The sequence below is a fragment of the Nycticebus coucang genome, chromosome 5 (assembly GCF_027406575.1).
Source record: "Nycticebus coucang isolate mNycCou1 chromosome 5, mNycCou1.pri, whole genome shotgun sequence".
NCBI lineage: Eukaryota > Metazoa > Chordata > Mammalia > Primates > Lorisidae > Nycticebus > Nycticebus coucang.
In genome coordinates, this window is record NC_069784.1 from 1,136,995 (window position 1) to 1,156,344 (window position 19,350).

General features: G+C 41.5%; 1 protein-coding gene across 9 annotated transcripts in view; it reads left to right on the forward strand.

The window, feature by feature from the left end:
• Positions 1-10,826, forward strand: part of LEPR (leptin receptor) — a 64,839-nt gene extending 54,013 nt beyond the window's left edge. For 4 of the 9 annotated variants that reach the window (XM_053590325.1, XM_053590324.1, XM_053590323.1 and 1 more), the window contains exon 19: positions 9,104-10,826. In XM_053590325.1, coding sequence (XP_053446300.1) covers positions 9,104-9,922 — 819 coding nt within the window. In that variant the 3' untranslated portion in view covers positions 9,923-10,826. Of the gene's footprint in view, positions 1-2,360; positions 3,179-6,120; positions 8,863-9,103 lie in introns of those variants that run through there. The other 5 variants (XM_053590329.1, XM_053590330.1, XR_008380031.1 and 2 more) reach the window with 4 other exon arrangements.
• The last annotated feature ends 8,524 nt before the right edge of the window (positions 10,827-19,350 follow it).

Here is a 19,350-nt window from a genome sequence, read left to right on the forward strand (position 1 = left end):
CATTTTACATTATCCTTTAGTTACCCCTTGGGATAAGTATTATTATCTTCATTTTATAGAAGTGGAAACTGAAGCTTATAGTGGTTAGGTAACTTTTTTAGAGCCAGGGTTTGTTTACAATTTGTCCAACTTTGGAGCCTGTCCACCAAGGCCGCGTCAGCAGTATTCTCCCTAATGTACTTGTGCCACTACAATGCATACACATAAAATAGTTAAAATGGAAAAATTTGTTATGTATATTTGAATACATTAAAAAAGGCCAAAGGATCAAAATAGCCATTTTGCAAAGAAGGTATGGAAATAGCCAATAAACACAATGCTTAATATCTCCCACGTTACACAATAGGGAGATGTGAATAAAGAAACTGTGATGGCTGTAATAAAAAAGAGGGATGGTAAGTGTTGGTGAGACTATGGAGAAATTGGAAGTATTGTACATTTCTGGTGGGAATGTGAGAGAGCGCACAGCCATTTGGTAAACAGTCTGCAGTGTTAAACACAGAATTCTCATATGAACCAGAAATTCCACTCCTAGGTCTGTACCCGATAGAAACGAAATCACATATCCACACACAGACTTATATGTGAAGACTCCCAGCAGCATCATTCATAACAGCTGGAACATGAAAGCAGCCCAAATGTGAACGGACAAACAAAACGTAGACAGGTAGACAATTCTAAAGCCAACCAACCAAAAGCCACCATGTAACACAAAGAAAGCAGACCGGAGGAGCCCACTGTTTTAAAAAACAATTCAGTACAGGGCGGCATCTGTGGCTCAGTGAGTAGGGCATCAGCCCCATATACTGAGGGTGGTGGGTTCGAACCCAACCCTGGCCAAACTGCAGCAAAAAATAGCTGGGCATTATGGCGGGCGCCTGTAGTCCCAGCTACTCGGGAGGCTGAGGCAAGAGAATCGCTTAAGCCTTGGAGTTGGAGGTTGCTGTGAGAGGTGATGCCACAGCACTGTACCGAGGGTGATAATCCAAAGGAAAAATAAAAACGAAACATATATTTAAATGGCTATATGCTAGATGTTGCTGATAAAAATGGGATGATACCATATGTGATTAAAAATAATTCAGCTAATAACATTTTCCATACCTTCTTTCTTTTGTATATTCCACTTCCTTTTCACCTTCAAAATTAATTTTTCAGATAATATAAATACATAAAAATAGAATATTTAACAACTCTATACTAACACAATATCTTTAAATTTTTAATATTTTCCTCATTTTTAAAATTAAACACTACAGATAAGTTTTTCCTGCTTGTTCCCTGATTCCCAGTCCCCTTTCCCTTCCTGATGGAACCCACTTGGGAGCAAGGTATGTGCTTGTTCAGGGTATGCTAGTGGATGGACTTTCCTGTGTCCTCAGGTGTGTATCCGGGACCAGCGAACAGCAGGCCTGCGGGGTGTTTATTATTCACGTTAAGGCACCTTCTGTATCATCCCAGTTCCTGCTCTGCATTTTAGCCCTACCAGTGAGGACATAGCTGATATAGTTCACCCGTTCGGCAGGTGGCAGAATCCCAGCACACCAAGGCAGGGCAATTCACCTGTCCATCCCCCTACGGGCGAATATTTAAGGTGTTTGAACAGTTTTTTCTATTTATTACAAACAATATTTTAAGAAGTGTGGTTGTACATGTCTCTTTTTTCTCTAGTGCATATATACCTTGACATTTTTCATCTAAAAATATATTTTGAAAAAAATACATGGGCTGATTTAATGGTAAAATAGTATCATTGGAAAGTGCAGGCCCCTCCCACCCTCCTGACCCTTGGTGCCACTCTGTAGGTGCTTCTAGGTTTAACTCTCTGACTTTTCCTGGCAGGTCTCCTCTGCATTTCCAAAGACCATGTGCTTGGGCCAATGTGACGCACAGACCTTACCTGTTGGTTTCCAGCTGCGCTGGGGTTTACTCAGACACACACTTTTCCTCCCTTCTCCTTTCCTCCTGCTTCTGCCATATATTATTTTTCCCCTTTCTTCAATTTGTTGAGTAGTCACCTCTGCGACTCAGAAAGGCCTGCCTAACCTCCTCCGCCCCCTTTGTGGTCAGGACATTAGCACTCTGTTTCTCCCTCTGCTTTCCAATCCCTGCAAACTTCAACTTCACACCTTTCCTTGTGCTGGGGCTGACATCATGGTCTGTGTGTTCATTTAAAAAATAGAAAACCAGTGAGCGGAACTATGTTGTTAAGATTATGTAAATATTGTTCCTTGCTGACCCAAGTAAAATGATATGACTACCTTTCTTGGTGGTTCCCATGTCAAAAAGGAATTTTTCTAAAAATATATTAAGACTATTCTACTTGGTCAACATTGTGTTAGATTTTTCTTTTGAGACAGAGTTTCACTCAGTCGCCCTGGGTAGAGTGCCCCGGTGTCACAGCTCACAGAAATCTCAGACTCCTGGGCACCAGCCATCCTCTTGTCTCAGCCTCCCTAGTAGCTGGGACTACAGGTGGCCACAGCGCCTGGCTATTTTTAGAGGTGAGGTCTTGCTTTTCTCAGGTAGGTCTTGAACTCCTGAGCTCAGGTGATCCACCCACCTCCTCCTCCCAGAGTGCTGGGATTACAGGTGTGAGCCACCTTGCCCGGCATTGGGTCAGATTTCAGTTGGCTTCATTTTGGTTTGTTTTCTTTTTTTCTTTTCCTAGAGCTTCTAATCGGCCCTGCCTTCCATCCCTCCACCCCTTCTCCTTTCTTTCCCTTCTCTGTGTTCATCTTGCTCAAGCTCTTCCCCCCAGTCCCCATCTTTACTGGAGACCTTGTTCTGGTGCACTGACGAGGAGCTCTCGGTCCTCCTGCTTTGGTCCCGGTTAGGACTTTTCCAAAATCGCCGCAAGCCTCACTCTGAACTTGCGCTTAGCTGACTTCCAGACAGCCCTGTTTCCTGGATCCCTTTCCTTCCCCTTCCTAACTACATCCTTAAATAACCTCCTAGGAAATGTTGTGTGGTGAGTCTAAATCCCTCCATGCTTGAAATTTCTTATATTCTACCTTCCTTGTCTGAGAGTTTGGTGGAATGCTAATTTTGAAGTTGAAAAGCCTCCGAGTCCAGCACTGGGTGCCGCTCCGCGGGTCTGGGCCTCGGCGTGCGCTCCTCCCCGGCTGCGCGCCCCTCCCCGGCTGCGCGCTCGCCCCGGGCTGCGCGCCCCTCCCCGGCTGCGCGCTCCTCCCCGGCTGTGCGCTCCTCCCCGGCTGTGCGCCCCTCCCCGGCTGTGCGCTCGCCCCGGGCTGTGCGCCCCTCCCCGGCTGCGCGCCCCTCCCCGGCTGTGCGCTCGCCCCGGGCTGTGCGCCCCTCCCCGGCTGCGCGCCCCTCCCCGGCTGCGCGCCCCTCCCCGGCTGCGCGCCCCTCCCCGGCTGCGCGCCGTGAGAAATATTATTTCTTCAGTAATTCCCTCTCGCATTTCTTTGGTTCTCTCTCTGCAATCTGTATTTTTGTATATTGGATCTATGCGCTGATTTTTCACGTTCCTTTCCTCTTATGGAATATTTTTTTGTTTCTCATCACTCAAGGGACATGGTTAAAAAAAGAATAAATAAATAACTACACCATTCTTTTGTTTCTCTGTTTTACTTCCTGAGGCCTTGACACACTCCCTTTTTCCAGAGCTGCTGTAGAAGTTTTATTTTCTATTATATTTGTAAATTTCCAACTATTCCTTTTCAGAGTATGCTGTTCTAGTTTTATGCATGCAATATTTTCTTAAAATGACCAGAAATACCAATCGGAGGACTTCGTTTTAAAAGTTCTCTGTTTCTGCTGGGCCACGTTTTCTTCTTGTTTATTTTGGGTTTTCCTGACGCGGACTTACCTTGCACGCCGGTAGCCCCTGTTCAGGAGTGACAGTGGACAGGCCGCCTGGGAGCCCGGGGCTGTGGGAGGGATGGCCCTGCGCGCTCGGACGGGGACCCGGTGGTGGACAGGGACGTGGACAAGACCGGTGGGCTGCACCTGCGCTGCGCTCTGCTTTTGAGAAGGGTGGTTGGTGCTCAGGGGCCCCTCCACGTGCCGCGGAGGAATGGGGAGCCCCCCTCACCCAGAGCTTCCTCCCGCCCTGGCTCGCAGCTCCGGGCCCCTTTCTCCCTTGGTCTCTGGCCCACCCCTCCCCGCCTGGCACCTCCTCTGTGCTCCTCCCGGCTCCTGGCTCTTCCTCACCTGCAGGGCTCTGGAGGTTCCCTGGTCACCAGCTTCCTCCTCTCCTTTTCTTTGATGTACACTTTCCCAGATGTTTTCTGTGCTTTAGAAATGCACGAAAGTTACTCATTCCCCATTCACCCTCTCAGGTCATCTGTGTTACGAGTCTGTGTTTGATTTATTTGCATGTTGTCTTTCTAAAACTCTGCGGAGAGAGGACCATGTTCCCTCTGCTATCTTGGATCAGAATACGTGCCTCTCTGCACTGTTTTTCTCCCTACTTAAAAAAATTAGAATCTTCCAGGCCGGGCGTGGTGGCTCACACCTGTAATCCCAGAACTCTGGGAAGTCAAGGCAGGTGGATCAAGACCAGCTTGAGCAAGAGCGACACCTCGTCTCTACTAAAAACAGAAAAACTAGGCTGTGTGGCTGGCCCTTGTAGTCCCAGCTACTTGGGAGCCTGAGGCAGGAGGATGGGTTGAGCCCAAGAATTTGAGGTTGCTGTGAGCTAGACTAATGCCCAGGGCAACAGAGTGAGATAATGTCCCCCCCCCAAAAAAAAATTTTTTTTTGGAATCTTAAACATAGATTGAATTCTCGTAGGAAAATGTCTTACGATGACTCAAGACTTTACTTTCCTTCTGGTTCAGATTTCACAGTGTAAAAGACTATTACTTTTCTCAATTTGTTTTGTACTTTTTTCTTTAGTATTTTTGCCAAATTTAATACTTTTTCTTTTAAATGGGATACATCTAGATTTCCCCCCTCTTAAAGATATTTAAAGCCTATTATTATTCTTTAATTCATTCCATTCCTTCTCACACTGTTTATTTTGCAATATTTTTCTTATCCTCTGTGTTTTAATTTTTTGGGTCCAACTCTCCTCCTGGGCCTACATTTATGTGACCTTTCACAAGAGTGTGCTCCATTTAGCTAACCTCAGGAGGGTGAAAGCTAAAAACAAATGGACTTTCCCTTGGAAAGTAGAAACTATCCCAGATCTCTCAGCCTGCCCTGTGCCTCCAGCTCCCAGCAACCAGGGACTCCTAGGCCCCAGATCTGAGCCAGCATTTCAGGGAGACGTGGGTCTTGGTCAGAAGCTTGTGCAACATGGAATCTCCTGTGCCTGAGGGCCTGTCCCTGGGCCTAGAGGAGTACATTTCCCTCCTTAGCAGTGTGACTTCACTGGTGTTTATGATCTTGTTCCTTACACACCCTCAGCTGTAAGGAACAGATTACACAGCTCAGCTTTGTTACAGCAAGCTGTAGAAGGAAAACCAGGAACCCGCTGGTTCCTGCATTCCGTGATGTCTTTCCTCTTCCACATTATACAGGAAAATTGCTTGGGCTGGAAAAGGAGGAACTAAGTCAGGCATCCCCAGGCTGCTTTAATTAGCTGCACAACCTTCAGTGAATAATCTGGGCGAGATCAATTGTCTAAAAAAGGGAGAGAGAGATTCGGACCAGATGATTTCCAGATTCTTATTTCTCAATAAAAACAAATCCCTGATAATGGTTCTGTGACTCTGTCCCTCTTCACGATTTCTATTTTAACTCTTTTTTGTCTTCATTTTTAAATTGTCTTCTCACAGCTTCACTCCTGCGGTTTCTTTTTCCAACATTGGCACTGGCTGCCCTTCCCCTCCCATGAGAATTTTCTAGCTCTTTGTTCTTCTCTCCCTTTACCTACTTTGTTATTCCTCTACAGTTTTTCCTTTTCTGAGGAAAAGGAAAAATGCCCTTAGATTGTTATATTAAAGCTTTCATTAAGAAAATATGGGCTTTACCCTTCCTGAAATTACCAAAATTTTACCCTTTCCTAAAAGGATGCATTACTGTAACAAAACACAAGAATTTATAATTCAGAATCCATGCTTGACAGAAAATGTTTTTGAAATCTTCTATCTTTTGCTTTCTGAGTGATTTTTTTTTATTTTGCTTTCTTATTTTATTTTGTCTAAACAGAGAATGGACATTCTTTGAAGTCTAATCATGATCACTACAGATGAATCCAATGTACCAACTTCCCAACAGTCTATAGAGTATTAGAAGATTTTTACATTTTGAAGAAGGGGAGCGAATTTAAAAAAGTTTTGGTTGAACTTTGGAGAACTAATTTATGGTGAATCATGTTGACTTAGAGCTTAAAATAGATGTGTAAGTTTGGGGTTCCAGCAGAGACTGAGTCCAGTGCGGTTGGGATGGTATGATTCATTTTTAGCTCATCTAATGTTCAAAAATAATATTCGTATTTCTGGCCTTTGATTTGCCATTTTTCCCGGTCCTAAAATACTAAAAAACTTGTGACCATGGCTGTGATTACATATCTATTCAATATTATCATATATATAGTAGGAATGTTATGACTCAGTGAATTCTAAGACTACACTTTCTGACTCTGAGTATAGAAGGCAGAGTGTTTAGTGTATATTTTTATATCCAAAGTTTTCCATCTTAGATTCTCTCATAGACACTGTAGCCTACAAATTGACACATTTGGCTGTTCTTTTGAATGTCTTATAGCTTTTAGCACATAACTTTGGTCAATCTGTGACTTTTAAGTTTCAAGAGCCTTGTAAATGGCTTACAAGCTAACTTCTGTTTCAGTTCAGAGAAAGCCAGAAGTTGTGATCCGTGCTGGCCCCAGGCCAGTGGGAGTTACAGTTCATACTAACATGTTCCTGCATACCCGGGTCAGACTGACCAGATCAGAGAAGAGCACTGGCCTCCAGGCCAGTCCCCTTGTGAAACTCTTGCCTAAATTTATTACCACTGAAACATCCAAGGGTTCTGGAAGGCAGAGAAGTGGGAAAGCAGCACGAGAAAGGAAGGAAGGCTCTTTGGAGCTTTTACAAAGGGTCATAGCTCGTGGGGAGTATGGGGCTTTTCCCACGGAAAAGACACTACTTGCTTGTTCTATGAATTTAACCAAGTGTGCTGTGCTGCTCACATTCAGACACAACCAGAGCCTCTGATGAACAACAAAAATATTCAAATTTAGGATGTATGTGGGTTACTTACATTTAGATGTTATTCATAGTTTTATTTGAATGTAGAAGAAATAGCTAAAAAATAGGAAGAACCTATCTTTCCCCTTTGTTGACTATTAATGGATGTCATTGCAGTGTAAAATATATCTGTGAAATTATGAAAAGATATTTTTTAATTCCCACTAGTTGAATTAATACATATTTAATATGTAATGAGACTTTTCTAAAAATTTGGATGCATTATTGAAATTTTGTAAATGAATATACTTTCAGTAAAGTTTTAGGACCTATTGAATGAGATATATTCCAATAATATATGAGGATGTGATTTCTTATTAATTAGTGAAATCTTCCATTGGTGTACGTATATTTGGTTTCAACAATTTGCTACCAATTATGAAGTTTTAGAGAGCATGAGATATACCAAAATGTCACTTAAAGAATATGTGTGAGCTTAACTTCAAGCTGTGGGTTATTTGTGTGTACTTTTTGTTTTCATATTGATAGCATCTAATTCCTTTTTTTACAACCTTAATTTCTAGGTTCATTTAAATTTTAAGTCAATTAAATGCATACGTAATAGAAACCTCAAGAAAAAAATCAAAATGAGAAAGCAAATATTTGAAGGAAGTTACAAATCTACAGATACCTGTCAGAAAGAAAATAGAAACAGCTTTTCCTCTTCATATACTATACTCATAAAATAACATAAAAAGTTGTATAATATTAACAGAGTATTTGCGTTTTATTATCTTTTAGTACTTACATTGGCCTATTTCATTATCATGTTTAGTGTTTGGCATATTCTTATATAATCATTAATGTATTTCACTTAAGAGTTCAAAACTATTTTAAATAAATTGTATTTTTATATGGAATATACATGCTACCATGAAAAACATTTGAATATAACATGAATTCAGGCAATAAATCTGAATTCATTCTCTGAGTTTTAAAAATTGCACAATTCAAAAGTTAAATTACATGTATGATATAGAAATTGAATACATTTTTATAGCACTTTAATTTCATTATGTTAATTTTTCAATGTGATGTATTGACCGTATTTGTTATTTTGCATTTATTTTTTCAAGTGTTACATTGTACAAATCGAGCTTTTTGCATACCTATCTTCGTTTGTAGCTGCCTAGATCTTCGTGATGTAACCATCATTCCTATAAAAACATACCATGTACATTTCCCTTGTGTGTTTGTCGTCTTCATTCCACATTTTCCATAGAACACGTGTCCACGTGAAGTGATTTATAACAAGAGTAACTGACTAGTGTGTGATCATCACTTCCACCATCACTGTTTTCACCAACAAGGCATGATTTTTTGGCTCTTTTCTTCAGACAGTCGGAGGCAGATTCTCAGTATGATGTGAGCAGATAAGTTCTTAATTTTCAGTCACAATTATTTTACTTTCATCTCATCTTATTTTGTAAAGTAATTATTTTAACTATCTTTGGACAAGTTAATTTGATCATTTTATTTTATTTCTTTTTTTTTTCCTATTTGAGGCTTAAATTTTTGGTTTGTGGAAATGTAATTTGCTATAACACACTAGGGATTGTTTCAGAAGGTAGCATTTTCCAATTACAGCAGCCAGGAGCCGGGCACTCACCCACACTAACTTGTTCCCACATGATGCCGTGAAGCACATGCCCAGCACATTCTTACCGATGAAGAAACTGCAGAGCGTTGAATGTACTTGTCCATGGCCAAAGAGTGAGAAGAACTCAAGCCTGAGTCTGTCTTCTCCCACTTCTAAACACTATCTTAAACTGCCTCTCCCTTGAAATTTTCAATATATCTGTTTCAACCCCAAACTAGTTAAATTTATGGTTGACTTGTATACTTTATTATTAACCTTCCACACTTCCCTTTCTTTAAGTATGACATATGAAACAAAAATTTTAATGTCATAGAGCATTAAAACGTGTCTTTTCTTTTAGCCAGAAACATTTGAGCATCTTTTTATCAAGCATACAGAATCCGTGACGTTTGGGCCTCTTCTTTTGGAGCCTGAAACCATTTCAGAAGATATCAGTGTTGATACATCATGGAAAAATAAAGAGGAGATGGGGCCAGCCCCTGTGCTCTCTGTGCTGTTGACAACTCCAGACATGGCAAAGGGTTTTGTTCATGCTGGAGATCCAGGCAACAGTGCCAACTTCTCTCAGGCTGAGGGTACCCAGGTGACCTGTGAAGATGAGGAAGGGGGGCCTCCCTCTGTTAAATACGCCACGCTGGTCAGTAAATCAGGCGAAACCGATGAAGAACAAGAGCTTATAAATAGTTCGGTCAGCAAATGCTTCTCTAGCAAAGATTCTCCCCTGGAAGACTCTGTCTCCAGTAGTTCCTGGGAAATGGAGAGTCGGGCATTTTTTGTGTTAGCCCATCAGCATCTGAACAGAGTGTTGCCACACCTCACGTTCTCAGGCCTGGATGAACTTTTAAAACTGGAGGAAAATTTCCCTGAAGAAAATCATGATGAAAAGTCTGTGTATTACTTAGGGCTCACCTCCATCAGAAAGAGAGAGAGTGCTGTGTTTTTGACGGACGAGTCCAGTGTGCTCTGCCCATTCCCAGCCCACTGTTTACTCACTGACATCTCAGTTCTCCAGGACAGCTGCTCACACCTTGTGGAAAATAATTTCAACTTAGCAACTTCTGAGAGGAAGACGTTTGTATCTTACATGCCTCAGTTTCAAACTTGTTCCACTCAGACTCATAAGATGATGGAAAGCAAGGTGTGTGACCTAACTGTGTAATTTCATTCAAGAAATCCTCAGATTTGCATTATAATGAGTCAGATGAAGAATAGTATATAATATTACTTTAAAGATGTGTATGTCACTTTACAGATGGGAGAGAGGAAAGAAAGTGGTCAGAGTCAAATTTGAAAATGATTGATTCCAAATTGATGTGTGTTTTCTCTGTGTCTGTCGTATGCACAGAACGTGTGAGAAACCCTTCGTGAGGCTGGCAGTGCAAACGGACGGACTTACAGCCATGCTGTTCAGAAGCCCTGGTGGGAAGGGCTTTTGTTTCTAGCTGGAGATGAACTAACAAACAACAAACACCATCTTTTGTGAGCATTAGGTCTGTGTGGGAAGAGCTGATCTCTTGTATTACACCTGCTTCTGAAACAGGCGTGGAACTAACATCTGTGAGATGTGATTGTTTTTTTCGGAGATGCGTTTGTTTCACCTTGAGTCTTGTGCTTTGTTTTGCGTTAATTCTCACACACACACACACACACACACACACGCACATGCGTACAATTTTTACCTAATAGGTCTTGTGAATTTTGAGAATACGTGATGTGTTTGTACTTTGTGCTACCAGACTGTGTGATTTGAAGTAGATACTTCCCTAAATGTTAAGATAAGTGGAAAACTTAGCCCTGGTGTGAGGGGGTTATACTTGCAAAGACTCAGTAAATAAGTCAGTTGTTATGCACCAAATCTAATGCCCAGTAGAGTGTGCAGCCACCTTCAGGAACGGCAATCCCATAACCAGTATTGTGATGACCACACAACACTTCAGAAATCACAGTCTCAGTTTTAGCTCTTCTCTGTAGAAGACGTCGAAATCGTTACTTTCCTATATGGTTAGACTGTCAAATGTCACTGTACATCACCCTTGAATCGTCCGTCCTCATATCCACGGGCATGTACACTGCCGATTGAGCATTCTCTCTCTATAAACCAACCACTGTGTGAATAGTTTATATACTTAAAAATCAGTTAATTATTGCAATAATTGCATGAGACATGTATTACCATTGTACCCCTTTTAAAGATTAGGAGATTTTGTAATTTGCCCCAAGGTTACAGAGTAGGTGATGAAACAAGAATTCATATTTAAACTCACATTTTTTAATGCTAATGATTATGTTTTAAGCCTACATTGTCATCCATTAAAAAACTGATTCATGGCTTGGTGCCTGTGGCTCAAGCAGCTAAGGTGCCAGCCACATACATCTGAGCTGGTGGGTTCGAATCCAGCCTGGGCCCGCCAAACAACAATGACGGCTGCAACCAAAAAATAGCCAGGCGTTGTGGCGGGCACCTGTAGTCCTAGCTACTTGGGAGGCCGAGGCAGGAGACTAGCTTGCGCCCAGGAGTTGGAGGTTGCTGTGAGCTGCGACGCCACGGCACTCTACCCAGGATGACAGCTTGAGGCTCTGTTTCAAAAACAAACAAAACAAAAAAAAACAACAAAAAACTGATTCATAATCACATAAAAATGCATTAAGAAGAAATATAGTGCTGGATCAAAAAATAAGTGGGAATTACACAAAACTCATACTTGCCTTTCAAGACAAGATTAATGCCAAAGTTTATTATTTATTCATTTTGTACGGCAAGAAAATGCAAAGAAGGCCTGTTGGACAACAAACCCGCAAAGAAACTTGCACACAGACGTTCAGTGTTAAGGAGTGAGAAGTTCAGGGTTCTCAATGTCCCCACAATCAATACTTCAGTGCTCAGCAATATTTCTGTGGGTTGCTGAACATCATTGGCGTTTCAGACTGAGACAGGACTCTGCTGATTTCACTCTTACTGGAGTGACATGTCCATGGCAGATGGAGCCATGTGTCTGAAATGCAAGTTCTCAGTGGTGACAAAGACCCCAGGGCCCAACTGACAGATGTTTTTCACACTTCAGGACATGAGTGTCTGCTACTCAAAAATCAGTGGAGCTGTTTCATGTCTTAAGTATTAAGAGGTTTTGGGATTTCACATACCCAACTGCTGACTCTCACAAGGAAAAGATAGAGGGCCCATACCCCTCCACTAATCATGTGTCAGGAAAGCCTTAGTTCTATGCAAAGATGAGGGGTGAAGAAAATGCTTTTCACTGATTATCAAGTTACGTTACAGATTCAGAAACAGACAGATGGTTACACATATGGGAATTTCCACAAAATTGACTATTGTCATTTTTAATATGCATACATGCTTATAGAATATAGACATTGAATCAAGGGCACAGTGTATAAGGCAGAAAATTATGTTTCGCCCCACTCTGTGTATAATTGGAGATCAACCTTTGCGCATGTCCACCAAGACACAGCGTCCTCCTCTGGTCTGGGACCCAGAACAACAGGCAAGAGAAACTGATAGATGTTCCATCAGCCCAAGAACACACCGTGCTGTGTCTATGCTGGGGCAGGTCCAGATGCCAGGACTGCGGGACTGCAGGTGGGAGTTAAAGGGACTTAGTGACAGCACATTAGCCCACGATCACCGCCACCATCCTGCTTCAGCTTCAGTTCCCCAAACAAGCACACAAATAAAACAAAAAGCGCTTCAGAAATACTGAAATTCCAAGGAACTTTCTTTCATTGAGGGGTTGAACTAGTTAGCCAACTGGCAGGTACAGAATTAGGGCATACTCATTGTCAGTGTGCTTTTGAGTTCTGATTTAAACTTTCTAAAGTTTATTTCACTGTACCATGTATATATTATTAATTATTCCTCGTGAAATAATGGTATTCCTGTATATACATGGGAATATTGCTCAATATTCCTGTACCATGTATATATTATTAATGATTCCTCATGAAATTATCTGCTATACAATAGTGGATTTTCATAAAGTTCAGGGAAAATTTAGAATGTTTTATAGTTAAGAATGGTCAGACACACTCCATTTCTTTCCAGGGTTTTTGTAAGGGAAGGAGGAGTGGGAGTATTGCCTTTGGACTTTTAAACTTATGATAAATCTGGAATTTCAAATATTTTATTTAAAGGCCTTAGATTGCTGGGAATGGGGATGCACCCCTATTGTCCCAGCTCCCTGGGATGCTGAGGCAGAAGGATCACTTGAGCCCAGTGAGCTGTGATCGTGCCCCTGAGCTCCAGTTTGAGTGATGAAGAGTGACCTTGTCTCTAAATAAATGAATCAATTAATAAATACCTTCAATTGCAGCAAAGCTACTGATGGTCTCTAAATCTCAACTTACAAAAAGTAACTCAGAAATTAATAATTTGAGTTAAGACTTCAAGTTTAAACAGATTGTTGGAAGATCAAGCATTTGTCAAGGTTATGGGATTATAGGTCTCCCAGCTTAAATCTCTCAAGAGCAAAGATGTAAAAAGCCCAGGCATATATCACGAAGGGAGGGACCGCATGTTGGACCCCTGTGTCCCATTCAGAGATGAGCTACACGTTGACAAGTAGGACAGTTACCTTCTCTTTTTAAACGTTCTCTTCAAGAGCAAAAGGACTTGGATGAAGTTCCAGATGTGAGAGGCCATCACTGGACCTGGAGTGAGTTCTGTGCCCACAGCGCAAGGTTCCTCTGTGTCCTCTCGTCCCTCCCGTAAAACCAGCTCCCTCTTTCCAAATGTTAGATGTGATGCTCTAACTCCATCCATTTCGAGCAAGTGAACCAGACTTACTCCATTTCGTTAAGGGCTGCCAACCCCCTTTTTGTTACCAAAATAGCCCCTTGAGTAAGTAACAACCCTGCGAAAACAGGAAGGAAATTTAGCTGAGAGTTACAGAATCCTGTGACAACTGAACAAAACCTTGTGGAAACCACAGTCTTGTCATGAGTCTGTCTGGTCTGTCTGTGAGCAGTTTTTAGACCCCAGACCCCCTCCCAAGACCCCCGGCCCCTCCTTATAGCTGTAATCTTGCAGACATTAGCTTCTGTAAAAGTCTGCTTACGCTGGGGCTTCCCATCTCCTGCTTGAAGTGCTATATAAAAACCTTGCACCCCCGCTTCAAGACGGTCAAGAGACTTTGTGGCGTGAGCCTGCTCTTGAGGGACTAATAAAGGACGCTGGCTTAATTTGAACTCAGTGTGCTGGTGTTTCTCTATAATTCCACTCACAGCGGGTACAACATAAACATGTGGTCGCACTTCATGAATATTCCTACAACCTGCTCAAAGGCTGAAGAAAGGTAAACGTCTGGCTGTGAGACTCGTTACCGCTGAGCGCACAGGGCTCATGCTGGGGCTGGACACGCGGTGACCGTAAGGCCCTGTATCACCCACAGGATGGACAAAGGCCTCTTTCCAAATTATTTTCTGAGGCCTTTAAAATAGTTTCTTCTGCACTTTATCTTTCACAGGTTATCTTAACAGTTACTTTAACAAATGCTTAAGTATTCATTATTGAGAAGGTTCACTCTCAAACTTTAAATCACAAAATTGTCCACTCTATTAAGATTAAAATAAGCTTCACTTGAAGAAAAATTTAAGCATAGTTATCAAAAACATGTGAGGAACTATTTGTAAAAAGAAGCTAGAAAAGTCACTGACTTTACTCTTCCCTGAGCAGCTAGCTAGGACAACAAGCTCCCCGCACCTAACCACAGTGTCGGGGGAAGAACTTAAAATGCAGATGTCTGTGTTGGAACTGGGTTGTGCTACATGTGTTTGAGCATCAAGAAATGGTTTCTGTAGGATTTTATATTGAATGAATTATTTTTATACAAAATGTATCAATATTTATTTTGGAAAGCTGCTGAAGATGTTTATTTTCCAAATTAATTATGTCTAACATGTATGGCTTTACATTCAATTTTACAAGACTTTCTGAGAAGATATTTTAATAACATGTTTATTCAGAAAACCTGGAACTGAGAATGAATTTGTAAGCTATTGAACTTTCTAGATATTGCACTAAAGACCTGTCATGAAGTGTTTGGCATGCCGTTAATGTTTTCTCCTTCATCACAACTGGTATGTTCGTAAATGTTTAAACAAAAGTGCTGAGATATGCATCACTAATTGTTCTAGAAAATGTAATTATCCTAATTCTCTTGTATGTCCCAAAGTCGTAGAGAAAGCAGTGTATATTGTGACTATATCCTCATCTTTTTGTCATTATAAATCAGAAGAAATATTATGAATCAAAATTTTGAGAAGTGAAAGTTTAAATAGAATTATTATGAAGTTAAGTTACTTTGGGATTATTTTGTTGATTGCATGCCGGTGTCCACTGTGGCACCCTGTCGCCACGTGAATAAAAGCAGCCGGGATCATGGATTGAAGGTACAAATGCCTGTAAGAGGGGTGCTTCTTATATTCCAGGAGACCCTGTGCGGTGGCCTTTTACTGAAGCATTACATAACAGGTGTGGGGGCCCACGCACAAGAGCTACATGCTCTTTCCCCAGGCTAGACTCCTTCCCTGCTGCACCATGAATGTCCAATGTATAACACCTGCTTGGTAACGAGCTACTGATCTGAACTCATTAACACCTACAGCTGCTTGAGGGCTTGTCTCCAGGCAGCCAAACACCTCCATGAGGGCTAAGAGATTGTTCCACTCCCAAGGCCTCCCTCAAGACCCGGTGGCTGCTTCTATAAGCCTAGTGCAGAGTCTCCTACAATTCTATGACAATACAATGATATTATTTCAGCTAACATTTGAAAATACAAATAAGTAACCCTTGTAGTTTAAGTAAATAGTCAATGTAAAGGTTTCATCCATTGTTAGCCTTTGTATCTTCAAAATTCCTACAAATAGGGTGGGGCCTGTGGCTCAAAGGAGTAGGGTACCAGCCCCATATACTGGAGGTGGCAGGACCTGGCCCTGGCCTAAAAAATAAAAAAACTGCAAAAAAAAAAAAATCCTACAAACATATGATTTATATGATTTGCATTTGGAATGGGGTTGAAAATATCTATTTATTTAAAATATTTTATTTTTAATTATTATGTGTACATAATTGTTGCATACATTTATAGGGCACATGTGACGTTTTGATTCAGGCATACAATGTGAACTAATCAAATCAGGGTAATTGAGGTATCCATCACCTCAGGCATTTATCATTTCTTTGTGTTGGGAACATTCCAGTTTCACTCTTTTAGTTATTTTAAAGTATACTCTAACTTATGTTAGAGGACATTGCTGTTCTATCAAGTACTGTTCATTCTAACTATATTTTTGCACCCATTGACCATCCCACTTCATCTGCCCCCTCCCGGCTGCCTTTCTCAGCCTCTGGTAACCATGATTCTACATTCTATTTTCATGACATCAGCTGCTTTTAAGACAGTAGAACCTCCTTAGCTGACCACCTCCCTGCATTGACCTAATTTTTATTGATTGCACACCCACGGCGTGTACGTACCATGTGTCAGCACAGTGGCCAAGTTCCCACGTCCAGCAGTTTGCCACAGCCCCTGGGTGGCCAACTTACGGAAGTTCTTTAACTCCCACATGTAAGATTCGTCCGGGTGTACTTGGCTTATTTCATTTAACGCAACCTTCTGCAGTTCCACCCATGTTGCTCCAGATGGCAGGGTTTGTTCTTTTTTATGGCTGTGTAACGTGTAGCATATTCTATCATGATACGTACCCTAATCGCTTTATCCATTTGGACAGGGGGACGCTTTTCGCTCCTGGTAGTATTTCTCTCTCCAACTCAGCGCTGTGGGCTCTCCTGATGTGCTGACTTTAATTTCAGGGGTTTCCTGCAGGTGGCAGCGCTTCCTGCAGAACATGAAGCAGCCCTGGCAGGTAGTTAAACCTCCAAGGAGCTTCATGTGGACAGAACTGACAGGAATTGTCGCCACCTTGGGGCAGGTGGCAGGAGGGCTAGTGGCAAGTGAACTTGCTTACCATTTCCCATATTCTATATTGACAACACCCTGGAATAGGTGGTGGAGACACATACGTATTTCAGTAATTCAGCAATATGGGCCCTGCAGTAGGCAGTGCAGGGGCATCTACCATGCACACCTTGCTGATGAAGACAGGCCAGAAAATCTTACATCTGATCTATGGCTGGATTCACTGGCTCAGCCAGATGTGTAAGTCAAGAGTGCTGGAGAGTAAGGGAATCGGTTGAGGTGCTATGGCTGTGGGAAGCATAGCTTAGTAGAAAAAGAGAAAAAATTTCCAGGGGATAACAAAACCAGGCCTGAAAAGCAAAGAACCACCTGAAGAGACGTAGGTCAGCCCTGCCACCCTGGACACACACACACCTAAAGCTAGAAAAATAAATGGTTCTGAAACACACATGAGGAAATCAATTTTCTAAAATAAAAATCTTTTACAGGCATTTAATACTAAAGTCCAATTTTTAAAAGCTAACAAATTGTGGTCATTAGTTTTGAAATCTTATTCAGTCAAAAAGGAGCATCTTCATGTCAGGAGGCATATGCCAGGAAATCTACAAATGGAAAGTTGTAGCCATTGGCTTTGCTGAGTTGGCAGAATATTAGCTGAAGGGAAAATTTAGCTTTCGGTGGCTTGATTTGAATCTGGAAGGGAAAGGTAATTCAGGCTGAGATAGTGGTATTGTGTTTGTGGTCTTTGCTTATCATGGTTAGGGCAGCCTCCAGCTTTCTAACAAACGTACTCGTACCAGAATGTGGCTGACTTAGGGTACAGCTAGACAGGTGGGTGCTAATGGATCTGCTGGGAAATGCAGAGAGGCGGACCTCAGTCCTGAGGCGACTGTCACAGGCAATTTTTGATACCTAATGGTAATTTTAAAAGCCTAAATGGAAAGTCTAACTATTCATTTAGTATAATAACATCACTTCTGCAGAGATTAAAGAACTTGGATGAAGCTGGAACCAATAAAAATGGTAAACAGAAAAAATTCTTCACAGAATATTGAGAAATACGCCACAGAAGATCTATTTAGGTTATGCCTTTCAGTTTCAAGGACTTTTTATGATCAAATAATGAAATAGCCATTACTTTCTTTCAAAGCTTTGCCACAATAAAGACATCCAGCAGCAATAGAAGATTCTCATTATTTAAAGCTCTAGTGTGTGTGTGTGGGAAGCCACAAAACCCCCTTGTGGACACTTATGAAGGGCCTGGGCATCAGGTGACACCTGGCAGTGACGTCAACACTCTCAATGAGAACGCCCTCATTCTCAGGTGACGTGTGGTAGCTCCCCTTACTGCAGTTGCACTTTCTGTCAACCATCAACTGTAGTCCCAAAGTATTAGATGAAAAACTTCAGAGATAAACAATCCCTAAGTCTCTCCCTGCCTTGTTCTGTCCACCCAGGATGTGAATCATCCCACCGCCCAGCATATCCCTCTGCCTACGCTACCCATTAGTGGTCATGTAGCTGTCTGGCTGTCAGAGCTGCCCATGTGCTGCCAGACCGTGCTCAAGCCCCTCTTACCTGAGTTTACAATGGCCCCAGAGCTGACAATTCAGATATGCTGAAGAGAAACCACAAAGTGCTTCTTTTTGAAGGGAAAATGTGAATGTTTCAACTTAAGGAAATTAAAAAAAAAATCACATGCTGAGGTTGCTAAAATCTATAGTAAGAATGAATATTCTATCTCTGAAATTATGAAAAGTAGATTGTTACAATTGTTCTATTAGTTACTGTTTTTAAATCTCTTTATAAATTAAACTTTACTGTAGGCATGTGTGTATAAGAGAACACCTAAGAGTTAGAGGTTGCTGTGAGCCGTGTGAGGCCATGGCACTCTACCCGAGGGCGGTACAGTGAGACTCTGTCTCTACAAAAAAAAAAAAAAAAAAAAAATCCCATTAAAAAAAAAAAAAAAAGAAAACACCTGATATAGAGAGGATTCTGTGCTAGCTGGGATTTCAGACTCCCACTGAGGGGAGTGGGACGTACTTCCCACAGAGAAGGGCAACGACGGAAGGTTTCAGAGATGAAGTGTCAAAATATCTACAACTTACTTTCAAATGATTCAGCCCATGTGTATATATCTTTCTATATATAATTTTTTAATTTAGAAAAATAGGAACAATTATTAAGAATAGGTGGTAGATTTAGATGTTCGTTTTAGCATTCTCTTAACTTTCAGGATGTTTAAAGTTTTCTTAATAAAATTTTAGAAAGAGAAATTTGAAAAAATTCAGAAAACATAAGCCTCATTAATTGGTATATTTTGGAATATTCCCTGCTCTGTCTTCTCTTCCAGTCATTTCCCGACCTCTTATTTCACAGCCGTTTTCAGACTAGGACTAATTAAAGAGCTGAAAATTATTGGTCTGGGGATGGGGAAGATAAACACAGCCCGGACAGTGAGGTCACTATTTAACTCTGGCTTTCAAAATAGAATTTGTTTTAAGACTGTGGCCAAAGCCATCGTCTAGAAAGGAAGGACTTTACTTGATAGAGCTGTGTTTTGTTGGGTGTTTCAGTAGGGGGTTCAGAGAGTTCTGGTTGGAGGGATCAGACTGGAGTCATCGTCCAAATAACAGGAAAGGGGCTGCTC